The sequence below is a fragment of the Genypterus blacodes genome, unplaced genomic scaffold (genome assembly GCF_046128005.1).
Source record: "Genypterus blacodes isolate CSIRO-AG114 ecotype Tasmania unplaced genomic scaffold, CSIRO-AGI_Gbla_v1 ptg000021l_1, whole genome shotgun sequence".
NCBI classification, from domain to species: domain Eukaryota; kingdom Metazoa; phylum Chordata; class Actinopteri; order Ophidiiformes; family Ophidiidae; genus Genypterus; species Genypterus blacodes.
The window spans coordinates 7,165,669-7,192,575 of NW_027466834.1; the positions used below are offsets into that span (position 1 = coordinate 7,165,669).

The window sequence follows — 26,907 nt, forward strand, 5'->3', positions numbered from 1 at the left end:
GTCGGATTCACGGGTGCGTGCATTGGCACATGCCATGAAACGTGGCCATGCTATTGATTTCCTATACGTTTTTTCCTGTTACAGTCACCATAGTTGTGACAAATACTATCGTAGTCACACACGATGATGCAAATGGATTATCAGAAGTGTGTTTACGTTGTCCATTATGTGCCAAGTCCCTGCACGCTGGTATCACTCTGTGCCTGAAACAACGTGCAACGACTAAAGAGGAAAGAGGACAATGTTACAGCATCTGGTCTATATTCTACATTTAGAGTTTGTGCAAGGAGCTGATGTCAGCACAAACAAGCTGCATGTTTGTGTCTCCTCGCCGTGACAAAGCGTCATTGTGACAGTAGCACCCAGACTGGACTGAGTGGCAGTCAAACCCTGTTCACACGAGCAGCTGACCCCGGGGAGGAGGGCAGAGAATGGAGGCACAGTGGAGGCAAAGACCTACAGTGACTCCCAGTTCATTCTGCAGAGTCAGATTAATACACACTGGGTTTAAATGGCTCCTTTACGTAGTTCAGTTTGTGGAAGGAAAAACAGCAGCTACCTGCTTCTCCTGATCAAAGGTCATCATTGGCGATGCTCGTTCCTGGCTTTCATCCAAACAAGCCGGACATAAACACCAATTTACAATTCAGTACGACTCTGCATTGTGTGTGTGATCATTTGAAATTTACAACCCATGTGGGATCAGAGAGGCTACAGGTTTTCAATCCAACAGTAGCTGATTTCTGTGAACAACACGCCTTCAATCAGAAACAGTGGCGCTAATCTGTGATTTAAAGCCTGTAGCTTCTCAATCATTCCTCCTAGATATTATTTTTTTGTTAAACAACCTACCACAATAACGTTAGTAGGTTGTTGGGGTTTTTTTGTCTGCAGTTCTGGCTCATAGCAACGTCCTTGTAATCTTTACATCTGTATCCAGGGGCGTCTACAAAGCACACATTGTTACAGTGAAATATTCAGCAGTGTAGTTTTGTTCATAACCTTTTTAAAAATTCTGCTCTGCTCAGTTTGGAAATCCACACTGAGACCATGTTGGCAGTTTTAGATCTCCAATTCTTGCAGCCTCTATCTTTTGTCTTATCAAAATTCTAGAGGCACAATATTGTATTTAGTCACTGTGTTTGGTTTCACCTTTATACTCAGATTGTACGCAGCATAAGACTGTTTCATATAAAATGCTCAATGATCAAGCGTGCTTCTATGAGGGTCGACATCTTGTTTAAGTTAAGCAGTTCTTTTCTTCTGAGTCTGGAAATTGTCAAGTCAGTCAAAAGAGTCGGTGATGTCAGCAAGCAATGTCTTTATTGACAGGGTTTGTGGTTACATCATCTTTGTTGACTCCAGTGTTATTTACAAAAGGTAGTAAACAAACACAAGCAATAAAACAAATAAGAGGTTTTTAAAAGCCTATATATGATGAACAAACATTAAATGGTTTGATATTTACATTATATTCTTTTCTAATTGCCTTTAAAAAACATTGATCCAAAGGAAAAAATACTAAAGCACAGAACTCCGTTAGCTGTCGACGTTTAAAGGGAAACATTCCAGTGTCAAAGTTGCATTTTACATCTGATTTGCACCTTCCTGTCTTTAGAATCTGACATGTTGGAAATGATCTAAACCTTAGCAAAGCACGCAAACATGTCTGAAATGGTCATGCTCTTCCTCTGAACCTCCACAGATTCCACAGTCAGATCGTGATGTCATCCACTGCAATGAGGTCCTTATGAAAGAAAAGCAAACGACCACAGGAAGAGTGTGTGAGCGTGAATATTCAACACTGGCAATACAAGCCAGAGGCTAACATGCATATAAAACCATCCACAGTCAAATGACGATTCTCTAATATTTACAATAGAGTATTTATAATAAGTACATGCAGTTCTAACAATGTGAAACACAGAATGGAGATCAGCATGTATCTGCAAAACAGATTATATAAAGCAACATCAGAAACAGCACTATGAGAGCAGATGAGGTGTCAGTACTTTACAGATCGCAGCAGTTTGTGTAATAAGTGCAGTTTTCATCTTAATTATCTGGTAGTTTTACCCATAGAGGTTTCATAGGTGTCAGCTCTGACCTCTGCAGGTTACAAAGTCGATCAGGAGTGTAACTACAGCCTGTCCTGCTAAAAAGGGTTGGAACACAACGACAGAGAAAGTCTGTCCTTACGGATGGACGCATGGTTCTTATAAATGATGGCGAGTCCTTTTTTTAGCTCATGTTGATCATCTCGTATTTGTCCTTCAGACTGCTGTCATCCTCCTCCTCTTCCTCCTCCTCCTCCTCTTCCAGCTCTTCCGCCTCCTCTTGGGGATCGTCGGGCTGATCGCGGCGGTGGTGCAGCTCAATGAACAGGTAGTAGACAACGGCTGCGACCACGCCCCCGACCATGGGCCCCGCCACAGGGATCCACCACCAGTTGCCTGCAGTGCTGAGAGCAGCGGAGCACAACAAAGCGGTCAAACACAACGCTGGCTAGGCAGCGAAGAAGAAACAGGATCATTCACAAACATTGATTACATCTGATTAGTGCATGTAACATTATATAACATGATGGTTCAGTTGAAAGAGAGATTACCTATCCTAGAACGGAGGGAGAGAGAGAGAGAGAGTGATGAGGTCATCCAGTCTGCTTTACCTGAACACCTCCATGCCCCATCCTGCCACAGCAGTGAACAGCCGGGGCCCCAAGTCCCTGGCAGGGTTCAGTGGATAACCACAGTTCAGTCCCATGGACACACCGATGGCCATGATGATGAGGCCGATGGCGAGAGGCTCCACACCTCTGGGAGCCCCGATGTTTCCACCATCGATGATGGCCAGGATGCACAGGACCAGCATACCTGTGCCAACCACCTGCAGGAGCAAAGTGTTACAGGAGCAAAACAAACAGCTACACCAAGGTTAACATGCTGCTGTGTGTGTGACTCTACACACACATAACACTAAGAACCTTTGAGCAACACTGCAGGTAACAAAGGATCATTAAGACTACATTTTACACACTAATGTGACCTATCACAGAGATGAACCTGACGTAGGTTTGAGCAGTTTTAAGCTGGTAGACGTGTTATTTGTGGATCACTGCACTGCCTAAACGGACCGAAAATTGTGTTCAGTATAGATTTGACCTTCTAGCTAATGCCAGGAAATGGGTCATTAGACCCGAAATTAAGCAAATGAGAGGGTGTTCTCACACTAAATGGGCCAATCAATTTTGCATTAGTCACATTTCCCCCAGTTTCCCCCCATAGTTCCCAGTATTTAGCGCCTGAATGGGAGCAGGAAGGCGTAACAGGGGGGAGGTCATTGGGTGACAGGGACCAGAGTTCACCTGATCAATGAAGCCGCCGAGCACTGACAGGTGTCTGGCGGGGTAGGAGGCAAAGATGTGGCCTGTTGCATTGATTCCCGTCACCGACAGACTCCCACTGGTGAAAGCCATGAAAGCATCTGTGAAGATGGCAGCAACACTGACAGTTAAATAGGTACAGAAAAGGCTTCCGTCTGAGAGATGTTTCCACAGCAACAACTGAATGATGAGACACTCGGTTTTCAGTGTCGGCTTTTTCCCATTTATCAGTTGTCAAACATGATGATACAAGGGCATCATTTAGAGACAGGATATGTCATGATTCATGCCTAAGACTAACTTTCCTTGGATATCACTGAATGATTACAGTTTGATATGCGGGGAAGTTACTTTGAGGCTAAACTAAAAAAAGGAGACGTAATCACCGTAGTACAATCCAAAGACCGCAGCAGCTCCAACAAAAGCACCTAGAAACTGAGCCATGACATAGAAGGGAAACTTCCAGACCTTCAGTTTGCCCAGAATAACCATGGCCAGAGACACAGCAGGGTTCACGTGGCCCCCTGGGACAGAGGACAAAGAAAAGAGTGAAAGGGGGGTGGGGGTGCAGGGGGCGGGGGGGATGGTTGGCATGATCTCCTCTCCATCATTAGAGGGGCAGTCACATTTACGAGAGGGAGCAGAAGGGGAGCAGCCCCCAGGGCGGAGCGGGGTTTTGTTAAGCAAAGACACAGAATAATGCTCACATATTAGAAATGCAAAAATCTGAGTCAAAACAAATGGAGATATTGTGATCCTTGCACACATCCTACACTCGTTCAGCATTACAAAAGCTGCATATCTGTGATCTGGCCGCGTGAAAGCCATTTGATCCTTTGCCTGTGGAAGTGGAAGTAGCATGAGGCCTTGTTGGGTCTGCGTCTGGTCTCTATGATCAATGGGTGTTTGCAGGACATTCAGCGCCCGGGGTTATGTATGACCTCCACCAGGCCGCTGTGCACTAAGAAATCGATGGCCGGTTCACATTCATCGAGTGTGGACGGAGAGCTGGCACGTTCCTGCTGACACTGGAGGTGGCACACGGCTGAACCAGCGGCCGTAAAGTTCTATGATTACAAGTCTCAAGTGTAACACTGTTATTACTTGGATTTAGATTACAACACATACAATAGAAGAGTGTCAGGCTGTTTTATATGTTCTGGCATAGGCTCTTTGTACTATGAATTAATTACTTTAAATGCATCACACTGTCGGTAGTTTAAACAATACATTAAAAGCCTCTGTGGGTTTTCATTACAGCAAAACAGCTGAAGAGGCAAACGTCAACCACTTTATCTTTAAAACTGACATGCTATTTTCAATTGATTATATTACGCCAATATCAGCACGGGGGTAAATTTATCTCAGCTATGTCCAATAATACTTATGCATTAAATTACACTGCACATGCAGAGTACTTTAAGGCCAACACTGCTGCTGGGTTTGCTGCTCAGCCCACAAGAGATACAGTAAGTTTGACTTCAGAAGTTGGTTTACCTGACACGCCGCCAGCCACATAAGATGCCATCATCAGTCCCACAGAGAAGCCGATGTGGACGGTGAGAGGTTCACCCAGAGTGTTTCGACTCAGGACAGTCTGAGCGACTGACCCACAGCCAAACAACTGAAAAGACAGACAAACAGACTCTGAGCAGCATCTGTTGAGGTAAACACTTATTTTTCCATAAATTCTATTTTAGGTGTCCAGTGCCACAAAGTAAATATTGCTTAAATTAACCATCAGAGGAAAGAACATAAAGATAAAACATTGTGTCGAATTCAACCTTTTGCAGTGTTACTTCAGCCAAACCTATAAAAAAAGAAAATTTTAGTAAATAAAATGTGACTTACAACCAAGACAAAGGTCCCCAGGAATTCTGCCAGAAATTCCTTGAGTATTCCATGTTTGAGAGCACAGCGTCGCCTCATAATTCTCTTGTTTTATTTCCGCTATTTCCACCACGGCAACCTCTGCTATCTGCCAGATGTCCACAGAGTGAACCTCTGGAGTTGATCGGAGCGATCGATTCTATCTCCACCTCTGCTCACTGCAGCCACTCAGCATGGACCATTGATCCAACACTGTCATGTCATAGTCTTCCTCGGATTCCACTCAAAATGAAAGTTTCACGTCACACGTCAGGCAGAATGGTTGCAGATTTTATTAACATTAAATATCCATTTAAATTCTGACTTTCTTTATTTAGTTGTCACACAAAGCAAAGACACATAATTATAAAGGGTCATAAAAATCCCTGAATCAGAGAAACATTTTAGTGTATAAACATGAGTGAATGTTGGCCAAACCTCTTGTTTCATTATGCTGCACCACATAAATAAATTAAAAACATAAAAAATAATAGTACTGAGAAATGGTTATGAAATGACTTTGTTATTATCGGCTGCATTGTTATAAATATTGCCACTAGAGGCCGGTTTTGGCAAAACGCCATGTTATTCACAGTTGGAAATATGATTAAGTCACACCTGAGTTTTTAATACAATTATGTCGTATTAGGTTACTTAAGGTTCTTCACACCAAGTCCAATATCTCTTTATAAGGTCCACAAACAACCCATTCTTAGTATCACGTCAGTCAGATGCAATTTCATCATCGTTGACATCATCCTCCATAATCACCATGAGAGAGCCTGATTTCTTCTTACGCCTGTCAATGCAAAAAAAACACAAACATTATCCATGTTGAAGAGAAACATGTGATTCTGATAACACGCACACACACATGTAAACATCATGAATCACCTCATTTCATTGTGCAGGGCACTGAATTGACCATGAAGCTGCTCATTGGCCTCCATCTGCTCATCCAGATCTCTCTGAAGCTTCTTTTTGGCATGTTCCAGACGCTCTATCTCCTCCTCTGCTTCATCCATCTGCCGCTTCGCAGTCTTCAGTCTCTGCGTCAGCTACACAGTTCACACACATGGGATAATGAATCATGACTCCACTACGCTCTTATTGATAACTTGTTATTTCTTGCGGTCAGTCTAAATGTCTACCTGGTCTCTCTGGGTCTGCAGATTGATGTTTTCCTCATCTGCCTGCAACTTCATCTCCTTCACCTTGCGCTCCAGCTTGCGATTCACTTGCTGCAGGCTGTTCTTGTCTCTGTACAGTGTCACAGCCACAGTAAAAGAAGTAAGAGATGACAATACAGCAACAGCTCCCTGTACCGCAATACCTTCCTGTTAAATTGTTTTCCTCATTTAAATTGGCACCAGGTGTTCCTAAGAAAGTGGCAGGCGAGTATGAGTGTACCTAATAAAATGGCGGGGCTGTTGAGTTGTATTTAAATCAGTTGTTGTTGCTTAGAAAATGGCATCAAGCATTCCCAGTGGACGGTGTTCAGGTGTTCCTTATAAAGTGGCAGAGATGTTCCTTATAAAGCAGCCGGTGGGGTACAGGTGGTGAGTACTTTGGTGAGTACTGTACAGGTGGTGTACTAGCGGCAAGTAAGTACACCAAGAGTTCCTGATAAAGTGGTATTAGTGACACTGGGTGTTCCTAACAAAGTGGCATCAGGAGTTCCTAAACGATGGTGCACAGGTGTTCCTAATTAAGCGGCAACAGGTGTTCCTAATTAGGCATCAGCAGAGTACAGTGGTGGCTGTGTAAAGTGGCGATATAGTGAGTATACTGTATGTGATTCCCAAAAAAGCGGCGCTAGATGTTCCTAACGAAGCAGTCAGTGCAGGTACAGGTGTTGAGTACTCGCCTGGTACTTTGCTGAGTACTAAAGTAGCTGGTGTACAGCTGTTCAGGTGTTCCTCATAAACTGGGGGGTGTGCAGGTGTTGCTAATAAAGTGGCAGATAACGATGTTCCTAATAAAGTGGTGCCAGGTGTTTCTAATAAAGAGATCTGAATGCAGCAGATCGCCTTTGGGAGACCGGCAGCATAGAGGTTGAGACAATGAAGTGATGCAAATATGTCAACATGGAGTGTCAAAAGAATGTCCCCCTGTTCTCAGAGCAAATGGCTGGTGAGTGCAAAGTTATTGAGTATTAACAAACGCACCTCTCTTCTACTTGCAACCTTTCCTCGAGTTCCTGGATGCGACTGTTCAGTTTGGAGAGCAGGACATCCTGGTTGGTCTTCTGTGACCCCTCTAGGTGAGTCACTCTGCTCTTCAGGTCTTTATTCTGAAAGTAAAATGGAAGAATGTCACGAGGGAGATTCACAGTAGAACGTAGATGCCAGTAATGTTGGATTATTAGTTGTGATGTGCACCCTGCAGATGTGGTGTTAAAGCTGGTGACGATGAGACATGAGTTCCTGACCTTTTCCTGTCATTTACTGCTATTCTAACCTTTGCAACCTTTACAAAATAACTGTTAAATAGAGCTGAGGGTGCGTGGGCAGTGACGGGGGTCAGGGGTCGTGGGTCGGGGGCAGTTACCTGTCTCTCCAGGCTCATCTTGTCACACTCCAGATCCTGTCTGACCCCTCTCTCCTGCAGCAGCTCGGTCCTCATCTGATCCATCTGCCAAACACAAACAACAAGGATCTGTCATTATTCCCTCAAATTGGCAACTAAAAGAGCAATCAGTGATATGATATATAACTAAGGACTGATTGATTTATTGATTGATGGGTTTACCACAGTCATACCAAGTGGGAGAACTGAACCATAAGCTTTTACTCTGGGGCATTTTCCCTCCATGGAGTTAAATAGGGGCATGCTACACAACATGACCCGCCTCCCATGTTGACAGAAAACATGTGCCTTATTAAAAAGGGCAGGACCCGATGACAAGCACGTTCAGGTTAGATGAGAACTTTCCAGCCTAATTCTTAAAACCAGAGGAAATGATGTCTGGTCTGACTGAGGCTCTCTTCTCTAATAACATGCAGAGGCCCAGTGAAGGGAGTGTGAATAGCTGCTGCTCTTTTTTGTCTTTGCACTGCACCCAAAACAGTGTTTTGTGTCAATTAGTCTGCACCACTTTGCTCCCATGAATAGTGGCCTACTTTACAGGAACACACACACACACACACACACACACACACACACACACACACACACACACACACACACACACACACACACACACACACACACACGGCCAGGCATTTCATCTTAGAGGGAATTTATACTTTGCTTTTTCACAATTGGATAACTCTCTGATCAACCCGAGAAGCATTGAAAGTCTAATTACCCTCACTGACGACAGAACATACATGAAGTCAACAGTGTTGTTTGGTTTTGGTGCAGTTAAAAATGTGACTGTTACTCAGCAAAACCTAAACTTGTTTCACGAGCTCATTGAACACACAAAGTCAGCAGCTTTCAGTGTTTGGAGGGAAATCTGAGAGCTCAACCCAACATCTGTTTATGATCAAACCCGGACTGTTGTTCCTTCACAGGCGCGGAGATGATGTGTATGAAAGCGATCGCACAGAACAGTGGAGCGAGCGAGGAGCGGCTGAACTCGCCTGCTCTTTGGTTTTGTCGAGTCGATCCATCAATCGGTCGCCACTGCTGCGCTCTTCGTCGAGATCCTCCGCTATTTGGCTGATGCGTCCCTGAGAGGAGGCAAAAACATGAGAAATATGTCAATCAAGTATCATTAAAATCGTATCACACACGCACAGAAAATTCTTAACTGATCAAACTATCTATCCTTTAATTTGTCCTGTGAGACTGGAGTTACAAACAGACTTGCTGACTATAGAAGGGGTGAAAGGGTGAAGGTGGACACGTTAAGAAATGGAGTAATGGCTACTGGAGAAAAGGAACTGTCAGACTTCAGGATTTTGTACATTTGTCAGTGAGTGTGTGTGCGCCTGTTGTTGGACTCATTCTTGTGTACACTCAGACAGGTCTGATGGCTTTTACAGTAAACAGGAGCTTCCTCGCTTGATACCCAGTGTCAACATTGAGCACAGTGGCGTCACTGTGTAATGTTTTGTCATCAGCAAGACAAACAGTGTCGAGTGTGACATGTTCCTACCATGACTTTTTAACTGTTGTATAGTCAGAGGAACACGTGAGTGTGCCAAACATTATTTGTCATTGTGTTATGTGTCATTGTTTATGCAATATATGTGTCATGTCACTTCATGATACATAACAAACTTACTCATGCAGTAAGGAGTGAATGATGAGAAGTACAATGTGCTTATTGAAACCTACCCATGGTGGCTACTTTAGAACACGCTTATAAAGTTTTGGTGACATGTTTCAAAACCCAACTGGACCAGTGCTGAAACAATCAATTGATTTTTGGTATCATTGATCAGATAAAAGTACTTATGAAGCAATCTGAAGATATTGTGTCCGGCTCTTGGAACAGCAGAAAGCATTCACAGAACAGTTCGTGTTCACATTTAGGAGATATGAGAATGTTACACCAAAAACAACAAATTATGTTATGTTGATGGATCTCCTTCTCCTTTATCTGCACAATAACTATGATTGTAATCTATAAACTATGTTCTCATTTCCAGAGAGCGTCCAAACACACTGAAATCCCTAAGTTGTTCTTTCCTTAACTGTTACCTCCATAAGTTTGACCTGCCGGTCTCTCTCGTCCATCGTTCCTGCATTCCTCTCCTCCAGCTCCTCCACCTTCTGTTGCAGCTGCCGGCCCCTCAGCTGGGCCTCCTGATGCTCCCTGCGACAACGCCGCAGATCCTCCTCCAGAGGCAGAAACTGGACAGAGAACAGAGAGAATAAAATGCAACGAGATGCGTTTAAGGTGCAGCGTCTGCAAAAAAAAGACCAAATGAATCATGTTTTTTGCTTTATTTTGGGAGATTTGGGAGAGAATCAGTTTCAGACTTTTAATCTTATTTTGTGAGTGACTTGCAACGATGAGTCAGAGGCCACACCTCTTCCTGCAGCGTTTGGACAGCCTGTCGGGACTTCTCCAGCTCTGCTCCCTTTTCCTGCAGCTGTCTCCTCAGTTCCACCAACTCCCTCTGACTCCTCTCTCTGGCCTCGTCCACCTGGCTCTGCAGCGTGTCTGTAGACACCTCGCACTCCTCCATGACGCTGCTCATCTGACCACAACGAGGAGCAGAGGAGCCAGATTAACAAACCCTCAAACAGAACGTGCAACTCGTCTGTTTGGAGCAGAGAGATATGGGCTGTTTTCTTTGGCGTTGGTGCAGTAAATCCTCCCGGTCGTCCTCTCACCTTCCTCTGCAGCTGCTCCACAGCCTTGTCCTGCAGCCTCCTCTCCTCCTCCAGTTCGGTTTTCGTCCTCCACAGCTCCTCCATCTGCTTCTTCTCTTCCCGGAGCTTCTCCTTCAGCTCCCTGTTCTCATGATTGAGTTTGCTCAGCTTACTCTGGCAGAAGAACAACAAGTGAGCGTCACAAGAATCCTCACGTTTTTGTCTCTTTTGACGGGGGCGTCCTCGTCTCACCTGCACGTCCTCCAGGCGAGCGAGGAGCGTTTGGTTCGACAGGCTCATCTCATCCTCTTTATTCCTCACATCTGTCAGCACTTCCTCAGCCTCCTGCTTCTCCCTCTGGGGAGCCGTGGATAACGGTGACAAGGCGAAGAGAATAATAAAACAGGTCACATATGTCAGATGAGCTGAGAACATTTCCATCCATCCATGGTTGTTTTCATTAATGTTTATTTGTTTGTCTGAGCTAAAAGTTATTGACTTGTATTCATGAAACTCTCTGGGCAAGTAGGGCTCGACCCCTGAATGACCCCGATCCATTTCAGTCACGATCTGGTTTACGCAGAGGTCATATTGACCTTCATCGTCCATGTTTGTTGGTAAGAGGACTGAATGTTGAGCTCTAGAGAAGTGTTGGTCCTCGGTGGATGTTTGGCTGTGACGAATGCCCTTCTAGATGGTTTATGTTTGCATTAATTATTTGCTTAAAATCAATGCCGCCTCACACACAGACACACACACACACAGTGACACACAATCCTCCTCACCTCCAGCTGTTTCGCTCTCTGCTCCAGCTGTTTCTCCAAAGCTCTGGACTCCCGGATTGTGTCGCTGAGCTGATCCACCTTGTCCTCCAGCTGCTGCACCTTTGCCGACAGCTGCTCCCTCTCCTGGCTCAGCCTCCTGATCTGCAACTTAGCCGCGCATCTCTCCTCCTCGGCCTCCATCTTATCCTGAGCCAGCAGCGCGTTGCTCTTGGCGACGGGATGAATGACAGAACAGTGAATGAAGGCGCACAAACAAAGGAACTTGGCGGCTGCGGGGGAACAAAGTGGAGCTTGTTACCTCTATGGTCTGCTCTACGTCCTTGATAAGCTTGTGAAGCTCATGCTCATATTCGTCCTTCAATATGGTCATTTCCTTGTCATGGGTTTCCACCTCCTCTTTTAGCGCCCCCTTCAGGGCATTTAGCTCTCTCTCCCTGTGGTGCAGCACATCCTCCTGCTCCTCCTTCACCAGTAGTATCTCCTGAAAGTCTGCGTGAAGCTGTGCCATTTCCTGTCACGGACAATCATGAACAACGTGAGCGCCTGCAGTCCGGCCAAAAAGCTTGGAGGTTGCCGGTGGGCCCATGTACCTTCAAGAGGACTTCTTTCTCTGTGGTGATCTCCTCCGACTTTGTGGCGCGGTCCAGCTCGTCATGCATGTCGGAGAGCTGCTGCTGAAGGTCTTTCATCTCCGTCTTGGCTCTCTCTCTCTCTACCTTAATCCGGGACAGCCTGAATATGTGGGAAAGCGAGACATGTTTGAGCTCATTAGATGTCATTTTGAAGGTAAAACTGTTGTCTTCTCTGACTGCTACAAGTAGACGAGGGAAGAAATCCGAGTAGATCTTGGTGACTCTAAGATAAGACTCCATTGTGCGATTGTGTTGGTGTAATCTTTGCTTCATGTCTTACTCTTGTTTGGTAGATTGAAGTTCTGCCTCCATGCTGTCCAGTCTGTCCCTGAGTTTGGAGAGCTCGGCCTGACTTTTGATCAGCTCTTCCTGTAGTTTCTTCTTCTCTGTTCTGGCCTTCTCACAAGCCCTGGCTAGAGTCTTTTCATTCTGGAAGACAAAAAGTAGAACACGAAGGGGAAAACCATGATTTGAAGGACACGGAAGGGAGTCGTTTAGAGATGAAACGACAGGACGGTGCTGCACTTCACCTTAATCTCAACTTCCACTTTGTTCTTGAGCTCAGTCACTTCTTTCTCCAGCGCTGCCTGTTTCTCCTGCAGCAGCGTGGCCTCGGCTGCATAATCCTGCATATTTGAAGGGGAGAGAAGCGCAAAACAACACAGCATCAGCAGGAGCTTATGTCAGAGCGGCTTCATCACGGCTGATCAAACAATGGTGATCCAAACGCCCCAACCATCACCGTCACCATCAACAACCCCAACCTTCACCTTCCACTCCGTCTCCTCCGCCACACTCCCTGCCGTTTTCCACTTCAGCTTGTTGATGCTGTCAAACAACAGATCCACTTTCTTCTTGGTGGTGGAGTCGCTATCGATCGTTCTGAAAAGCAAAACATAGCAATTTCCACCAACATACCGCAGCAATGTATCCAGATGAGAGAGAGATTCCAGACCCGTTTCAAAGCGGCACTGATCTGCCTTTAAAGTTCATCCGTGCGCAGAGACGAAGGTGAAACCATATTTTATCAGCACAATGAAAACAAGTTCATACTCCGCATTCCTGACCGCTGCGTGTTTGAGCACACACAGCTGTAACAGCCATCCTTATCTGACTTACACTACACCGTCGCACCCACGGGTTCATCGACAAAAGCGGGGGGCTTGAGTGAGAAGAATAAGGCGGCGTTGTGAAATGTCTTTGATGTACACGTGTTCTTCCTCACCCATCCTTGAGGTACGAGAAGAGGATCTGTTTGGCCGTGTCCTCTGCCGGGTCCACTGAGAGTTCTTGCTGTCCTTTCAGAAGATCAGGAGTGACCTGGTTAGAAGACATACGTACATCCAATAAATACAACCTTTCAAATCACAATGCGGCCTGTTGCCTAAACTCTTTACCTGTTCGTCCCTTTCGTCTGATTCGTCCGTTTTGTCACTAGATGATGTGGAAATGATGAACTTCTCTGTTTTCTGCAGTAGTTTCGCCGCCTGTGGTGGTGTCGCGTCTCGTCCGTTATGTCCCGTGAGCACCGGGGTCGTTTTCGTCTCCTCTCTCTTGCCTGCCGAAGCGTTTTCGCCACCGAAGAGCCGAGCCCTCGCCGATCCAGGTGCGTACCCGCCGGCAGTCATCTCGGGCCTGGTGGCTTTCAGAGAGGAGGTTCTGCTGGATGAGGAGGAGGAGGTGGAGGAGTCTGAGGTCCGGCCGCTGTCCACGCTGCGTGACCTCCTGCACTCCTCTGGGTCCAGGCGGCTTCGCGGGCCACGCCGACCCCTCTGCTGGTGAGAGCTATTGAACTGGTTTATGAGGTTCCCTACAGATAAAATAGGGCCTGAATCAACTGCGTTTGGGGACCTCAGGGGGACGTGTCTGCCCAAGGCCGGCCCTTGGTTCTGGGCCACCTGACTTTGATCTCCCTCCGGGCCCTCAGCAGGCAGAGGGATCCTGGCTTTGGCGGTTGTCTCAGGTGGAAGGCTGTTGTGTCGAGCACCTGAGGCTGTTTGCGAGGGAACCAGTAGCGTGAGGTCGTTGCTGTTTGGGTCATACGGTTTTAGAATCTCTGGGTGTCTCTGATAGTGAAGCATGGAGGCTGCAGGGAGAGAGTGTCTGTGCAGTCTCTCCTCTGCAGACGTTCTCCTCACCATCCCCGGGTTGTACCCTGCCTGGTGGGTGATGACAGAGACGTCCCGGTGCATCTCCTGGCCTGAGCTGTTCAGGACCACATATGGTTGACCTTTAATTCCTTGCACTTGTACCCTCACTCCAAACAGATCATCAGGGCCGCCCCGGGCGCTGTGCTGCTGCTGCTGCATGTAGCCCCTCTGCAGCCTGACATCCGGGCTGCCGCTTAGCCTGCGAGACTCCATGCCGGACCAACAGATCACCGCCTCAACTGTGCAGGTTTGCAGCTGTGGGAAGAGAGCAGGCAGGTGTAACCGTGACTCTGACGCATGGGAACGCCAAACCAAAACTGATGCATCAGGTTGTTGGAGCCGAGGCTGTTTACACAACATGCGAGCCGAGTCTGACACGGCAGCAGCAGCTCGTCACAGCTGCACTCAGACTCCCAGCAGCGATAAAGACAGAATAAATGACACGGTTGGAGAGACTGATAATGCTGTGAAATGAAAACAGCTCCTTCTGTGTGCTGATGACAGGGAGCCATTGTACAGCCTGAAGCTCAGCCAACTGCATGATGACTACAACTGGTGACTGAGGTCACACACTTGAGGAGAGTGTGTATCAACAAATATGTTAGTGTGAAGCTGTAACATCAGTACAGTGCAGCAGACAAGTACTGTTCAAGAACTGCACTGTTGTCCTGTTACTTTAGGAATATTAACACTCCACAGCTTCAGCTAAGTGCGAAAATTATGCTGTTTCTCTATTCACACTGAGTTAAAACAGAACTTTTTCTTTCAAGCTCACATTTTTTATGTCACATCTGCACTCAAACGTGTTTCAGACCACTTGTGTTTCAAAGTTAAGCACTTCTGACTTTGCTCGTACGTGCAAAAGTGATATTTATTAACAGGAAATGTGAGAATTCGCGTTTTGTCATCCGGTTTAACTTTGTTATAAAAGTTACCGTGACTCACTTAAACATTACACTAAGATTAAATATTAAGAGTTTCCGGTTTTTTTAATACTACATAACTGCACACATTAAGAAACACCACTCCTTAAAAAAGTCCCTGTTGGAGCGCAGCAGCCTCCGGATACAAACGGGTTAAAACAAACATAACGACGAAGATTTCAATCCATTAAAGTTACGAATATAAGAACAAAGTACGAAGTAAAAGTCAATAAAGGAACTTAGTCTTGACAGAAAACTTACCGCTGTCCACGCTGCGTCTCCACCTCAGTCTAATGCGCTCAGGACGTGTGTGTGAATGTGTGTGTGAATGTGTGCGTGCGTGTGTGCGTGCGTGTGTTTGTGTGTGTTCGAAGCCCCCAGCCTGTCCTGTTAGGCTAGGCGTTCACGACCGGTTTGTGTCAAGGAATTCATACGGCACACACAGTCGATTGCCGCTAACATTATCAGTCTATATTAACATTGAGAAGTGCTGCGTTCACGTGCGTGTTATTATTGTGGCGTTGCTACGGGGCACATTGTGTTTTTACGTCATGGTTACAGAGCTAAAGATCGGTAAAATTGTCAAACAAAGCGAGGTCTTCTGATCAGCTTATGACACTCAAACTCCATTAAAACCCTTTAATCTGTTCGGGTTGTGATGTTGAATTACTATTTTGTTTTGCCTCAACATGTCCGCTTTACATCACTTATTGATCTACAAGCAAGATGCTGCATTTAAGGTTTCATTTATTTGTCTTTATCTTATGTAAAAACCACCTGGACGTCGGGGAAAATGACGAAAGATGACTCATCACAGCGTAACACATTGTGTCTTCGCCACTCATGACTCAAGGTTTTCTGGTTCTTAGTAAGATTGTCAATAAACTGTCAATTTTAAAGGCTCTTTAAAGCTGAAACATACTGGTAAATTGCATTAAACATGGCAAAGTAGATATGTACTGTTTACTACACATACACAGACACACACATTATTGAAAAAGACATTTATTGCTACATCAGGATCTCGACACATGCCTGTAGGCTACTTAAACTGTACACATACTGTTATGATAGTATAGTATTTTTGATAATTGTTGATAATTTGTTCAGCAGTGTGATTAGCAAACAAGACATCTATTGTTCCGTAATACTTGCTGTGTTGCTCGTGGCTACATCTAGTAAAACTGCACACAAACGTATTCTTGTGTAAAATTAGAGTGACAAAAGCAAATAGAGATATTATTTAGTTCACAATATTTGTATAAAAGATAACTTACATAACTTAGAAAAAAGATTTTTCTATTAAAAACTTAAACATGCAGAGAACCTTTAGGGGAGCTTTGACTACATCTGAAGAGCAATGACACACTGAGAAACACTCAGAAGTCCATCAGTGTCGCCTGAAGTGTAACATCGCTACAACATTAATCTGTAACAAATATACAAATATTGGTTCAAGGGTTTCGGATGCCCAGACACTAAAGAACATTCTTGGAGATCTGTTCATTCACAGAATGTCAAACTCCTGCAGTACACACACACACACACACTAGACAAGTACATCCATTTACCCACACACACACACACACACACACACACACACACACACACACACATATACACACACACACACACACACACACACACACACACACACACACACATACATGGGAATGTGTCAGTCCTCTGAGCTCGGGGGGGTGGGGGGGGGGTGGGGAGGGGGGGATTACAAGTGTACATTCTAAATAGTGATACACTGTAAATGTCAGAAACATTTCTGGCTCTGCCAAAATAAGCCACAAACTGCAGGTGAAAACTCACCGCTGCTGTTTCTCATCCACTCAGATATGTTCGAACTGAAAGATGATCAATAAATACAAAATATGTACAAAACCTCTGCAGTGTATTTCTGTTCTATGTAAGTTTAGGCACAAAGTTAGAAGTCTGTTTGGGGAGTGAGGATGATTGTTCAACTGCATCACGCTAAACATTACAGAGAGCCCGACGCTCTCCAGTCTGCTCTGAAATGACGAGAAACGCTGGGGGTCCACGTGACTCGACCGAATCCAACATCTGCAAGGAGAGACAGAGAGAGAGAGAGAGAGAGAGAGAGAGAGAGAAGCTGGATCAATTGTCTGAAGTTTGCAGTTTAAAAGTAATTCTAAATACTGCTGTAGCTTCACTTGATTGGTTCCAAATCTGTCTATAACATACACTATATAATAGATGTAATAAACAACTTACAGTATCAAATATTTTCAAAATCAATCAGATTCATAAGAGATTAATCAATAATCAATTAATCATAAACGTCCCCTTACATAAGCATATATCCTCAAGTTTATCATCCATCAATCTCTGTAAGAAAGACAATGTAGACAGCAACATTTTGAGAGTATTTTAAGTTAAGTTATGTATCTGATCAATAAAGCTCATTTGTTTTTGATCCCAGTTCACACTACCTAAAGCTCAGAGGTGTCCCATGGGATTGCCGGAGTCTGTCATGCCGGGATGGAAAGCCAGATGCATGGACTGCGGGTCGCCCATGACGGCAGACGCCTTCTCCTCCTCTCTCCTCCGCAGGCACGCCGCCTTCGGGTTCAGGTTCCTCTCTGCGGGATTCAACAAACAATGAGTTTCCCCTCTGACTGGACAAAGAAACAGAGTTACGTGGCAGGATATTACACATTTCCATGCCGACAAATATTTTTACTGCTCCGGTGAAGGAATTCTGAACAAAATTACAGAAGAAGTGACTTTTATTATGTTGGATTTCTTTTCCAACTGGATTAGCATTGGAGTAAAATGAATAGAAACCTAATAATAGCTCAGAAGTATATAAAGCTTAGACATATACAAAATCACAAGTACATTCTTAAAACTTGAGGGGGGACTTGTTTGCTTCTGACCTCTGGACTGACCTCGGACTTGCTGTTCCAGGCTGAGGATCACCGACACGGCCTGATGCAGGACCAGAAGCTTGGTCTGAGGCTTCTCGCTCTTCAGGTGCAGCTGGACCATGTGGCCCAGCTCCTTGAAGGCCTCATTGATGTCCCTCACACGGAGGCGTTCGCGGGCGTTGTTGGAGTGCCTCCTCTCGCGCTCACGTTCGGCCTTCTGCTCGGGGCTCAGATCCTCGTCCTCGTGATTGCTTTAACGTTAACAAAGTATGACACAACACAGACGCTTGTTGTGAGGAAAAGGATCCGATCATGAGCTTGAATGGATTGCACAGGATGAAGTTATATGGGGAACATTTGCCCTCTGCTGGCCACTGCTGATATTGCTTCAACTGGGATGATTTGATAGATTGATGAATTGAGGGATTTCAACAAAATGCACTTTATGTTTTACTCATGATGTCATTTCAAAACTGAAAACTAACTATGAAAGCATCGTTTAACAAATTTAAGAATGGAATGTATTGCATCTATCCTCACAGTTGAACCAAATGCACTTTGAAAAATAAATCTCAAGGTATTTACATTATGTCTCATTTCAAACAAAAATCCTACATTTATCATATCTAATCGTATCTTATCCATTAATCTTATTTCTAGTAATTATTTCATATGATCTTTAAAGGCTTTGGACCTGAAAATGTATATTAAATAATGAAATAAACAAACAAAACAACAGTGGTGCATGAAAGACCAAAGATGATTTTTTAACCAGCAGTGCTTCTTATTTTTCTTTTCCTCTTAATTCATTGTGACTTGGTGTAATATGAAAGAGAATTATGTGACAGAGGGTCAGCAGGGGGCCTGACAGCATTTGATGAATCTGTAAAAGTGAATGAGGGTACAGGGCCATTGTTCACTTCGCCTTCATTATACTCCACCAACACTGGATTTGGACTGGAAGGGACATTTATTTGTGAATTCTGCAGAGTCGGCACAGTCCCAGAATGAGGCTGGGGCAGATTTTTGTGAGCAGGGAGGCAGGTGTGTGTACCTGGTCCTGCTGCTGTTGTCGCCCTGCGTTTTGTGTTCGCACTCGTCGTCCGATCCCTCGTTGTCGGGGCTGTGACTGTGACTGTGAGCGTTGTGCAGCAGCTCTTCCCTTTCTCCTCCTTCCATTTTCAGCTCCAGAATACCTAAGGAATAGGAAAGTGCATTTTTGCAATCACCAAAATTAGAATCTTGGAGAACAACATCCGCTGTTTCCAAAGTGCAGAAAAAGAGGGGGAGTAATGTGAAAACATGACAGATGACTCACTTCTTCCTCCTCCCTGCATGCTCTGAGGCGTGGCCCTCTGTCTGGCAGGATACGGGTGGCCGTTATGCGTGCGGCTCTGGAAGGCTGAGTGGTTGTTGTTCATGTTCACAGCTTCAACCTTTATGACACACAAAGAAGGTCCAGATAAAAGTGTGAGATCTCTCTGATTAATGAGTGTGATGTTGATGATGAAGACGATGTAGCTCAATAATGTCCTCCAAACCTCAGACCTCACCGACCACAAATACGTCTCTGAACCAGCATCTGCTCTCTCGTTTATTTAGTCTTAGACAATCATAATTCTTAACATTCTACATAGCGCCTAAACACACCCCCAAATATCTTCAGAAATTACTCCTTAAACATCATTTGGAAGAATAAAAGTGATCCGACTCCCTTTTTCCTCCCTGTATACTTCAAATCCTGCTGAAATGCAAGTTCACAATGCAGGCACACACACATTCACACACACTCTCGTTGCCCCACAGTGGAATCATTAGTGTCTATACATACTGAGGAAGCACATCACAGAACCGCCCCACTTTGCTCAGTTTCCAATTTCAAAGGCAACAACCTTTACATATGGAAAACATGCAGTCGTCGCGTGTGGAAAAATATCCTGTAACTAAATACACATTCGCCCACCCACACACACGCACACACAGACACACACAAACACACACACACATTGCATGTCCAGACTCAAATAGTATTTCCATAAACGCTGCCCTGTCCACCCTTGCATTTACCATGGCTGGTGTGTGACAGGTGAGCAGCAGAGTGCTGGCGGCGTCGGGGTGCGTGGGCCCGTGGTGGCTCTGGGTCAGGAGGCCGTGCATGTCAGCGGGCAGGCCGGAGGTGGGACCCACAGCGTGGTTCCTCAGGACGTGGATCACATCGTCCAGTCTGTCCAGGCGGTCCTCCACCTGAGACTGCTCACAGCGGAGACAGAAGAGAAGAGCAGCACTGTGAGGACACTTTCAGCAACCAGTGATGTAAATAACAATGACAAAGGAATTACTCATCATGTTACAATCATTCATGTTTGTTCTCTGTCATATGTAAGAATGGTGCATCACTAACTTGCTTTACATTTACCTCAATGTTTTTCACATAATGTGTTATGACAACCGAAAGGAAAATATTTATTTTTTCTTATTAATATTTAAAAACTCTCATTTTTATTTTGTAACAGTATGACATGTAAAATCAACTTTACATAAATAAACATTATGAACTGTATAATTGCAATGTGTCATGAATAATCAGGCTTTATTTACATAAGATATGAACCATCCCATAATTATTCAAATTCATGAAAAATAACAAAATAATGAATATATAAAGCTAATGTTGCTAATATTGATATGAAAAAAGAAAAGGTGGAATAGAAATCAAAATAAGGCAAATAATTGCATCCTGAATGTTTAAAAGTTGCATATGGGTATCAGTTGTTATGGACACCATAATAGTATTTAAATAATGCCTCACGTTATCTGAGGTACAAGTCCTGACACATACTAAAAAATTATAGAGTTTATTATTGTTTTTATGTGTACTTGTAAAGCACATCACAAAAATGATTCACACCGTCATACTTTGTTGTTTCTACACTTTTTTTTATACAGTCTGCATCGTCTGTCTCTCCTCACTGCATCTACAGCTACATTACTGTTTCTTTCTCATCTATCATCAGTTTATCCTCGCCTGACTTCAAACCAGGTCCTCACCATGGATATAAGGGACGACTCGTAATGCGGCGAGACCGGTGCCTGCGCTGAACTCCGGGGCCACATGTTCGCACCTGAGAGCAAGAAAACAAACCACAGCAGAGGTGCTTAAATTATACAACACACGCGCGGCCATTCATCACTCAGGCCCCTACAGCTGCGCGGGGTTTGGCCCGGGCGGCGTACCTGCGGCAGGTTCAGCCGAGCTCGGCAGCGGGGATGGCGACCTCGCCGGCGTGGACGAGCTGGAGGGGAAGCTGCTGCTGGTGTGATCAGGGGAATAAATCTAGAAGCAGCAGACAGGGAGAAGAGGAGGAGGCGGGGGTGGTGTGAGAGCCGAGCATGGATCATTTTAAAAGCACAACTTGTCATTTCTGCATGGGGTTTTACAGCTGCTGCCACAGCCCTTTGGAGGAGGCTCGTAACCCCAACTAAACTCATCAATTCTGGTCATTTTACTAGTCAGCAGCCAATAAAAAGTCCAGCAGAGTGAGCACGGCCATTGGTTAATATGCACGAGCCTGTTACTGGCAGAGGAAGAGGAGCGATTTCCTTTTTTTCCTTTTGCATTATACCGCATGGGCTGTGCTTGTTTGTTGAACTGTACCAGCGTAACAGGGCCTAGATTATCCAGGCTAATGGGATTGAGGTGGGTCATACTTACAGAGGCCAGAGCTTTGCCCAGGGTGTCTCCTGTCTGTGACGCTGTCATACTGGCCTGGCGCCCCGAGACTGGAAAACAGCATTCATAATTTTCAGATTTTGCGGTTTAAGACAACAAGAGAGGCAAAGAGTAATCTCTACATCTTATCACCTGCAGAGTTCTCCGAGGTGCTGATTGGCGGGCCGTGCGGCGCCGTGCTGCCGCGGTGAAACGTGGACATGGGAGGCAAACCTCTGTTCATATCAGCAGCCAGCATAGAGTGCGGAGAGTAATCCTAGACGAGAAACCAAATGCGCGGTGAGCCCACAAGGGGTCAAAAGTGCATCCCTGTCAACGATCCAGCGCTCTTAAGATAAATCTCACCAGGTGAGCGTGCGGGGGCAGGCTTCCGTAGCTCCCCGGCTGCGTTTGGTGGGATGCGGCTGCTCCCAGTGCACCTTCATAGCCCTGCTGGTTCAGCCCGTTTACAGCATTCCAGATGTCAGGTGAATTGCTCGTCCCCTCTAAAATGGATACTGATGTGTTATACAGCCGGCACTCGAGCAGCATGTCAAGCACCCAGTTTGGTTAAGAAGCCGTAAGAAACCTACACTGAAACTGCAGATGCTGAATAATTTCACCCGTGTTTACCTCCTCCTGCATTTTGCCTTCACTATTGTTTTACCTTCTTACATTTCAACGCTAAATCACTTTCTATTGGTGACATAATCATCTGTAGCGCTACAATTAATGTTATAGTTTCATTCTTAAGCCAGTGGTTCTCAGCAAAAACAATTAAAATCTATGAAAATGTTGTTATCATGGAACTGGGATCCATTAAGGTGCATTCAAAGACTTATGGACTTGGTAAAAGTCTTTGTTGTGTCACTGAATTGTTCCAACAGATACTAAAGCTGTTTGATTGGACTTCACCTTGCTGCCTCACCTGACATCTCAGAATAAAGCAAAGTAAACATAAGAGTAACAGTAGAGTGTAAAGATAGAAGTAAACATTGCAAATAATATTTTTTATTTTGGAGGGTTAAGCTCACCAAAGAAGGTACTGGCAAATACATTGCCGAAGGCCTTGGCAGCTGCATGTGACGGTGAGTTTTGGTTGATGTCATCATTGCAGGGTGACTGCCCATATACCTAAAAGCAAGAAGGGGCAACTTTAAACAAACAACAACATACAAATGACTTTAAACTCTAAAACATGCTCCTGTATCTCTGGACGCAATCTCCCCGACACAAACACGTGAATACTGGCACACAGATTTGAAGCGTCAGTATGATGAAACAAAGCAAAGAGCTGATGCACACTTAAAGCTATTGCGATAATCCATAAGCCATCCATGCAGCTCCTCATCCGGATTTAGGAGCCATTCACCAGCAGAAATCCCCGCTCTAATCGCGATCAGGTTGGGCTGGTTTCAGAAGGCCGGGGAGACAATGCCCTCCAAATAAAACTGAATTACAGCTCTGCTCCTGCTTTGTGCTTTGATATATGTTGTAAACCGAGTCACCGGCCTATAGCGGCTCCAGCTGTGGGTCAGATTTTGTATGAGAAACATAAACTTGTAGATAGCAAAGAGATCAAGTGATTGAAACTGCGAATACTGTCAGCTAGTGTTTGTTTTCCTCTCCGTTTTAATTTGCGCGGCCCGAGCCTATAAGTGCACATATGCAAAAAACACACCGCAACACATGCTGGCTCGCTCAAACACACCAAGAGGTCTGGGCTGCACCTGCACCTCCCTCCACTGCTTTGATGTGCCCCAGGAAATGAAAATAAACCTCCCTGCGCAGCATCAATGGGGTGTCAGTTACCCGGACGACAAGTTCTGTAAAGCAGGCTATTAAAGACTCTCTGGAGTACGCTCATGCAAGCACACTCGCAGGCTTACACACACACACACACACACACACACACACACACACACACACACACACACACACACACACACACACACACACACACACACAGCCATGACCCTGGCTGGCATGAGTCCCATGGTGATTGTGCGCTAGGCCAAACAGAGGAGCCCCTGCCGACACCGGGCCCGTCTGAGCCTTCATGGGCAGCATATGGCGGAGGATAAAGCCAATTGTCCTCCTTACCATCAGCATAGCAGGCGACCCGTTAATAATGGTCACACCCCCGCCCCAGCACGCCCTCTCTGGCCCCCGCTGTAGAGGGGCCGTCGCCATGGCATCCTCTTTTAGCATAGCATTGATTTAGGAGCCATCAATCACAGCATCACAAACGATAAGGGACATTTTTAGCCAATAAAGACCAAAACTAAAGAGAGAATTATCCCCTCATTTACCTCTCATCTTTCCTGGAAATGATCATATTGGATTTCTTCCCTCTTTGGCAGTATATCTAAATCTATTACAAAATAAAGCTACATAAAACATATATCATCTTGTATACAAAGGAAAAACCATTACACTCCCGCATTGTGGTTGCACACACAGCATCATAATGCCAGATGAGCGGAATATCAACTTGCTATTGAAGTTCTCTGCTGTGTTCCACCACGGCCAAACTCCAGCCACATGCAACCAATTTTCTGCCTCTGTGATCCACGATGTCTGGATATGGTTAGTCTCACAGAGATCAAAGCTGCCTTTGATAATGGCTGCAGCGGTGGGGAGACCAGCTCCAGCATAGCACAGTTAAATCAAATAGAAATAGCGGCAATCTGCTTCATGTCAAGATGTTTTCTGCTGCTGGACTTGACTACATGGCGCTCAGCTAACAGGAAGCAGGATTCTCGACGGAGCGTTTGAACAAGAGTTTGCCCATGATGACAACACACATCACCAATCAACACAGGCATGTGAGTGGACCATATGGGACGCTTTAATACAACATAAAAACTTAGTTCAAAGTATAAGAATCGGGGGGGGAAATGAATCAGTTTATTACATTTTTATACAACTCACCAAGTCATTGCCACTGACACATTTAGTACACAGAGACATGACCTCCACCTCCACAACACACACAAGCGCTCACACACACACACATACACACACCACATGCACACCAGATGAAACTATCTTGTAGTCTAAGAAACATTTTCCACAGACATAAAGCGACCACATTTCCACCATGTGACCAATGATAAGCGCTAACTACCATCTATAACATAGTGTACTACTATTCCTACTAATAATATTATTAATACTAAATCTGCTAAAAAACAATACATTTCATATGTGATCAGATATTGATTGAAAGCAAGCAGCATCTGAAAAGAGAATTAAATACACTCACAGAGAGGCGTAAATGTATACACACGGTATTTCTCTACGTACACATGAAAAGTACTTACCGGTTTCATGTTGTAGCAATACATCAGTGAGTTGTTGCCTGTGCCAGCGACGGGATGAGCACAGTACATAACTGTGTGTGCTTCACGCGCTCCTCACACTCCTTATACACACTCCTTACACACCGTACACTGCTCCTCTGTGCTCCTCGCTGCTTCTCTCTTTACTCATGCACACAATCCGCACGCACACACTCCACATGCACTCCTTCTCCTAACCTAAACCCACCCCTGCTGGTCATGCATCTACCCGCAGACAATTTATGCAAATAAGGGCCGTACCATTCCTGGCAGCGGAGAGGGGGGTGCGGAGGTTGTTGCTGCGACTGAAGCCGTACGCTGGTTTGGAATATTAGAAAGAATTGCTTGTGTTTGTTCATTTAAAAAAAAAGGATATTTCAGTTCAGTTATGGAAAATTAAGATGTAGTTGTTTATATCGCAGGTTATCACCAAAATAACTAATGATTAATATCACACACGGGGGGAATTCCCTGCACGCCGACCGTCATGTCAGCTTGACCACAGCAGTGATCAAGTGTGGGGCTGAAGCTTGACGTCCAGCTGCCTTCACTGTTCGTGCGAAATCATAAACAAGTGAGCGAGTGAGAGCGCTGATGACGCTGATGAAGATGAGCTCCCTTTAGACAGGTAAAGGGTTTGCCCCACGCCCCTGTCTGACCTACATTTACAAATAGAACCTCGGTCTTTGTGTACCAGTTTGTGGGCACGTCCATCCCCTGGCCGGGTCAAAGGTTGATGTAATCTGTCTGGGTGATCAGCTGATGGAGTCGCACTGACCTACAACCTGTGGAAGTTCATCTCTAAATGGTAAATGTTTTTTGGGGGAAGATTTTTGTATGTTTTTGTTTAGATCCTCAGATGCAGTTTACAAACCACAAACCAAACCCTAACCCTCAACTATACTGAACGATATATGAAATTTATGAGAATTTATTAGAATGTTTAGAGTCATATCTTCATATATGGGCTCACTATGAATAAAATATAAACAAGTGTAAAGATGTCACCATCAGAATTATATTTAATAGCAGTAACGCTTCAGCTCAGAGTGGAAACTTCATGGACATGATGTAAACAAATATGATCCCTGCCACATCACGAGGTTAGAATAAAAAATATTGATATAAAAAACTAATTTAATAGAACATTTGACATATTTTGTTGTTATTTACTGTGTATTATCGTTGAGGAGCTTGACGTCCTGCTTCTGACCCTGATCTTTAGCACCAATCTCCAATCAAAAATCATCTACTAAACAAAACATTTAAAAAAAGAATTTGCCCTTTGAAATTCTTAAACCAGCACAGTGGAGGAGATAATGTGTTGAGATTATTTGTGCATTCTGCCTGGCATCCTATGTGAAAAAGATTCCCTAGAGAGGACAGTGATGTCTTTGGCAGGAAGCACAGTGCCGGCCTGGGGAGCGGCACCGTGTCCTGGCACAGCGTTTGGTCCTACAGAGACCTCAGCAAAATCCAATCAGAGAATTCCCACTGAAGCAGCAAAGGTTGGGAGCACGGACGCATTTTCTTACAAACCTTCGCCCGGGCCGCAGAGGATTCGGGCAAGTCATGGAATATTTTGAATGTATTTCCTGTTTGAGAGAGCTGTTAAAATCTCAAAACACATACAGCATAATGGTTTTATTCATTTATGGAAAGAGAAGGGGATGAAGAAATGAACTTGAACAAACCCGCTCTCAGTCCCTCTGAAGGTGAGCTGTGCAGTGCAGTCAAAGTCTAATCCTCAAACTGGGTTAGCAGGTCAACCTCTTCCTCTTCATCTTCATCGCGGCGTTGTGGATTTTTTTTTTCTGGTTGGTGAGCAGCCCACAAGGGTTATTTCATCATCTTTTTCCAAAGAGGAGAAAGAAAGAAAGAAAGAAACACTCAGGCGCCTTGAACTAAAAATAAAGAACAAATAATGCCGGTTTTCATTTTA

General features: G+C 44.8%; 3 protein-coding genes across 6 annotated transcripts; all 3 read right to left on the minus strand.

The window, feature by feature from the left end:
• Nucleotides 1-1,475: 1,475 nt before the first annotated feature.
• On the minus strand, nt 1,476-5,311 carry LOC142992002 (aquaporin-9-like). Of its 2 annotated transcripts, XM_076142256.1 has the most exons (7): nt 5,234-5,311; nt 4,880-5,006; nt 3,769-3,906; nt 3,365-3,483; nt 2,669-2,886; nt 2,200-2,461; nt 1,476-1,747 (listed from the first exon to the last, which is right to left on the minus strand). In XM_076142256.1, exons 1-6 carry the CDS (start codon nt 5,309-5,311, stop codon nt 2,242-2,244), a joined length of 900 nt encoding a protein of 299 aa, XP_075998371.1. In that variant the 3' UTR covers nt 1,476-1,747; nt 2,200-2,241. The 2 variants fall into 2 exon arrangements, with proteins under 2 accessions (XP_075998371.1, XP_075998370.1); XM_076142255.1 differs by having other exon boundaries at nt 1,476-2,461.
• Nucleotides 5,312-5,541: 230 nt separating this feature from the next.
• LOC142992236 (cingulin-like protein 1) lies at nt 5,542-15,362 on the minus strand. 2 transcript variants are annotated; one of them, XM_076142600.1, is made up of 19 exons: nt 15,274-15,362; nt 13,337-14,344; nt 13,165-13,232; nt 12,710-12,821; nt 12,470-12,565; nt 12,220-12,368; nt 11,898-12,039; nt 11,606-11,818; nt 11,308-11,514; nt 10,775-10,879; nt 10,544-10,696; nt 10,237-10,407; nt 9,905-10,057; nt 8,839-8,928; nt 7,802-7,885; nt 7,420-7,544; nt 6,403-6,511; nt 6,146-6,309; nt 5,542-6,050 (listed from the first exon to the last, which is right to left on the minus strand). In XM_076142600.1, exons 2-19 carry the CDS (start codon nt 14,300-14,302, stop codon nt 5,975-5,977), a joined length of 3,183 nt encoding a protein of 1,060 aa, XP_075998715.1. In that variant the 5' UTR covers nt 14,303-14,344; nt 15,274-15,362; the 3' UTR covers nt 5,542-5,974. The 2 variants fall into 2 exon arrangements, with proteins under 2 accessions (XP_075998715.1, XP_075998714.1); XM_076142599.1 differs by having other exon boundaries at nt 13,165-13,259.
• A 1,225-nt stretch (nt 15,363-16,587) lies between these two features.
• LOC142992041 (transcription factor 12-like) lies at nt 16,588-25,158 on the minus strand. 2 transcript variants are annotated; one of them, XM_076142309.1, is made up of 13 exons: nt 24,948-25,158; nt 22,656-22,755; nt 21,988-22,127; nt 21,775-21,898; nt 21,625-21,692; nt 21,147-21,246; nt 20,961-21,034; nt 19,980-20,162; nt 19,231-19,348; nt 18,967-19,108; nt 17,934-18,163; nt 17,475-17,624; nt 16,588-17,085 (listed from the first exon to the last, which is right to left on the minus strand). In XM_076142309.1, the coding sequence occupies exons 1-12, from the start codon at nt 25,014-25,016 to the stop codon at nt 17,482-17,484; spliced, it is 1,491 nt and encodes a 496-aa protein (XP_075998424.1). In that variant the 5' UTR covers nt 25,017-25,158; the 3' UTR covers nt 16,588-17,085; nt 17,475-17,481. The 2 variants fall into 2 exon arrangements, with proteins under 2 accessions (XP_075998424.1, XP_075998423.1); XM_076142308.1 differs by having other exon boundaries at nt 17,922-18,163.
• Nucleotides 25,159-26,907: the final 1,749 nt, after the last annotated feature.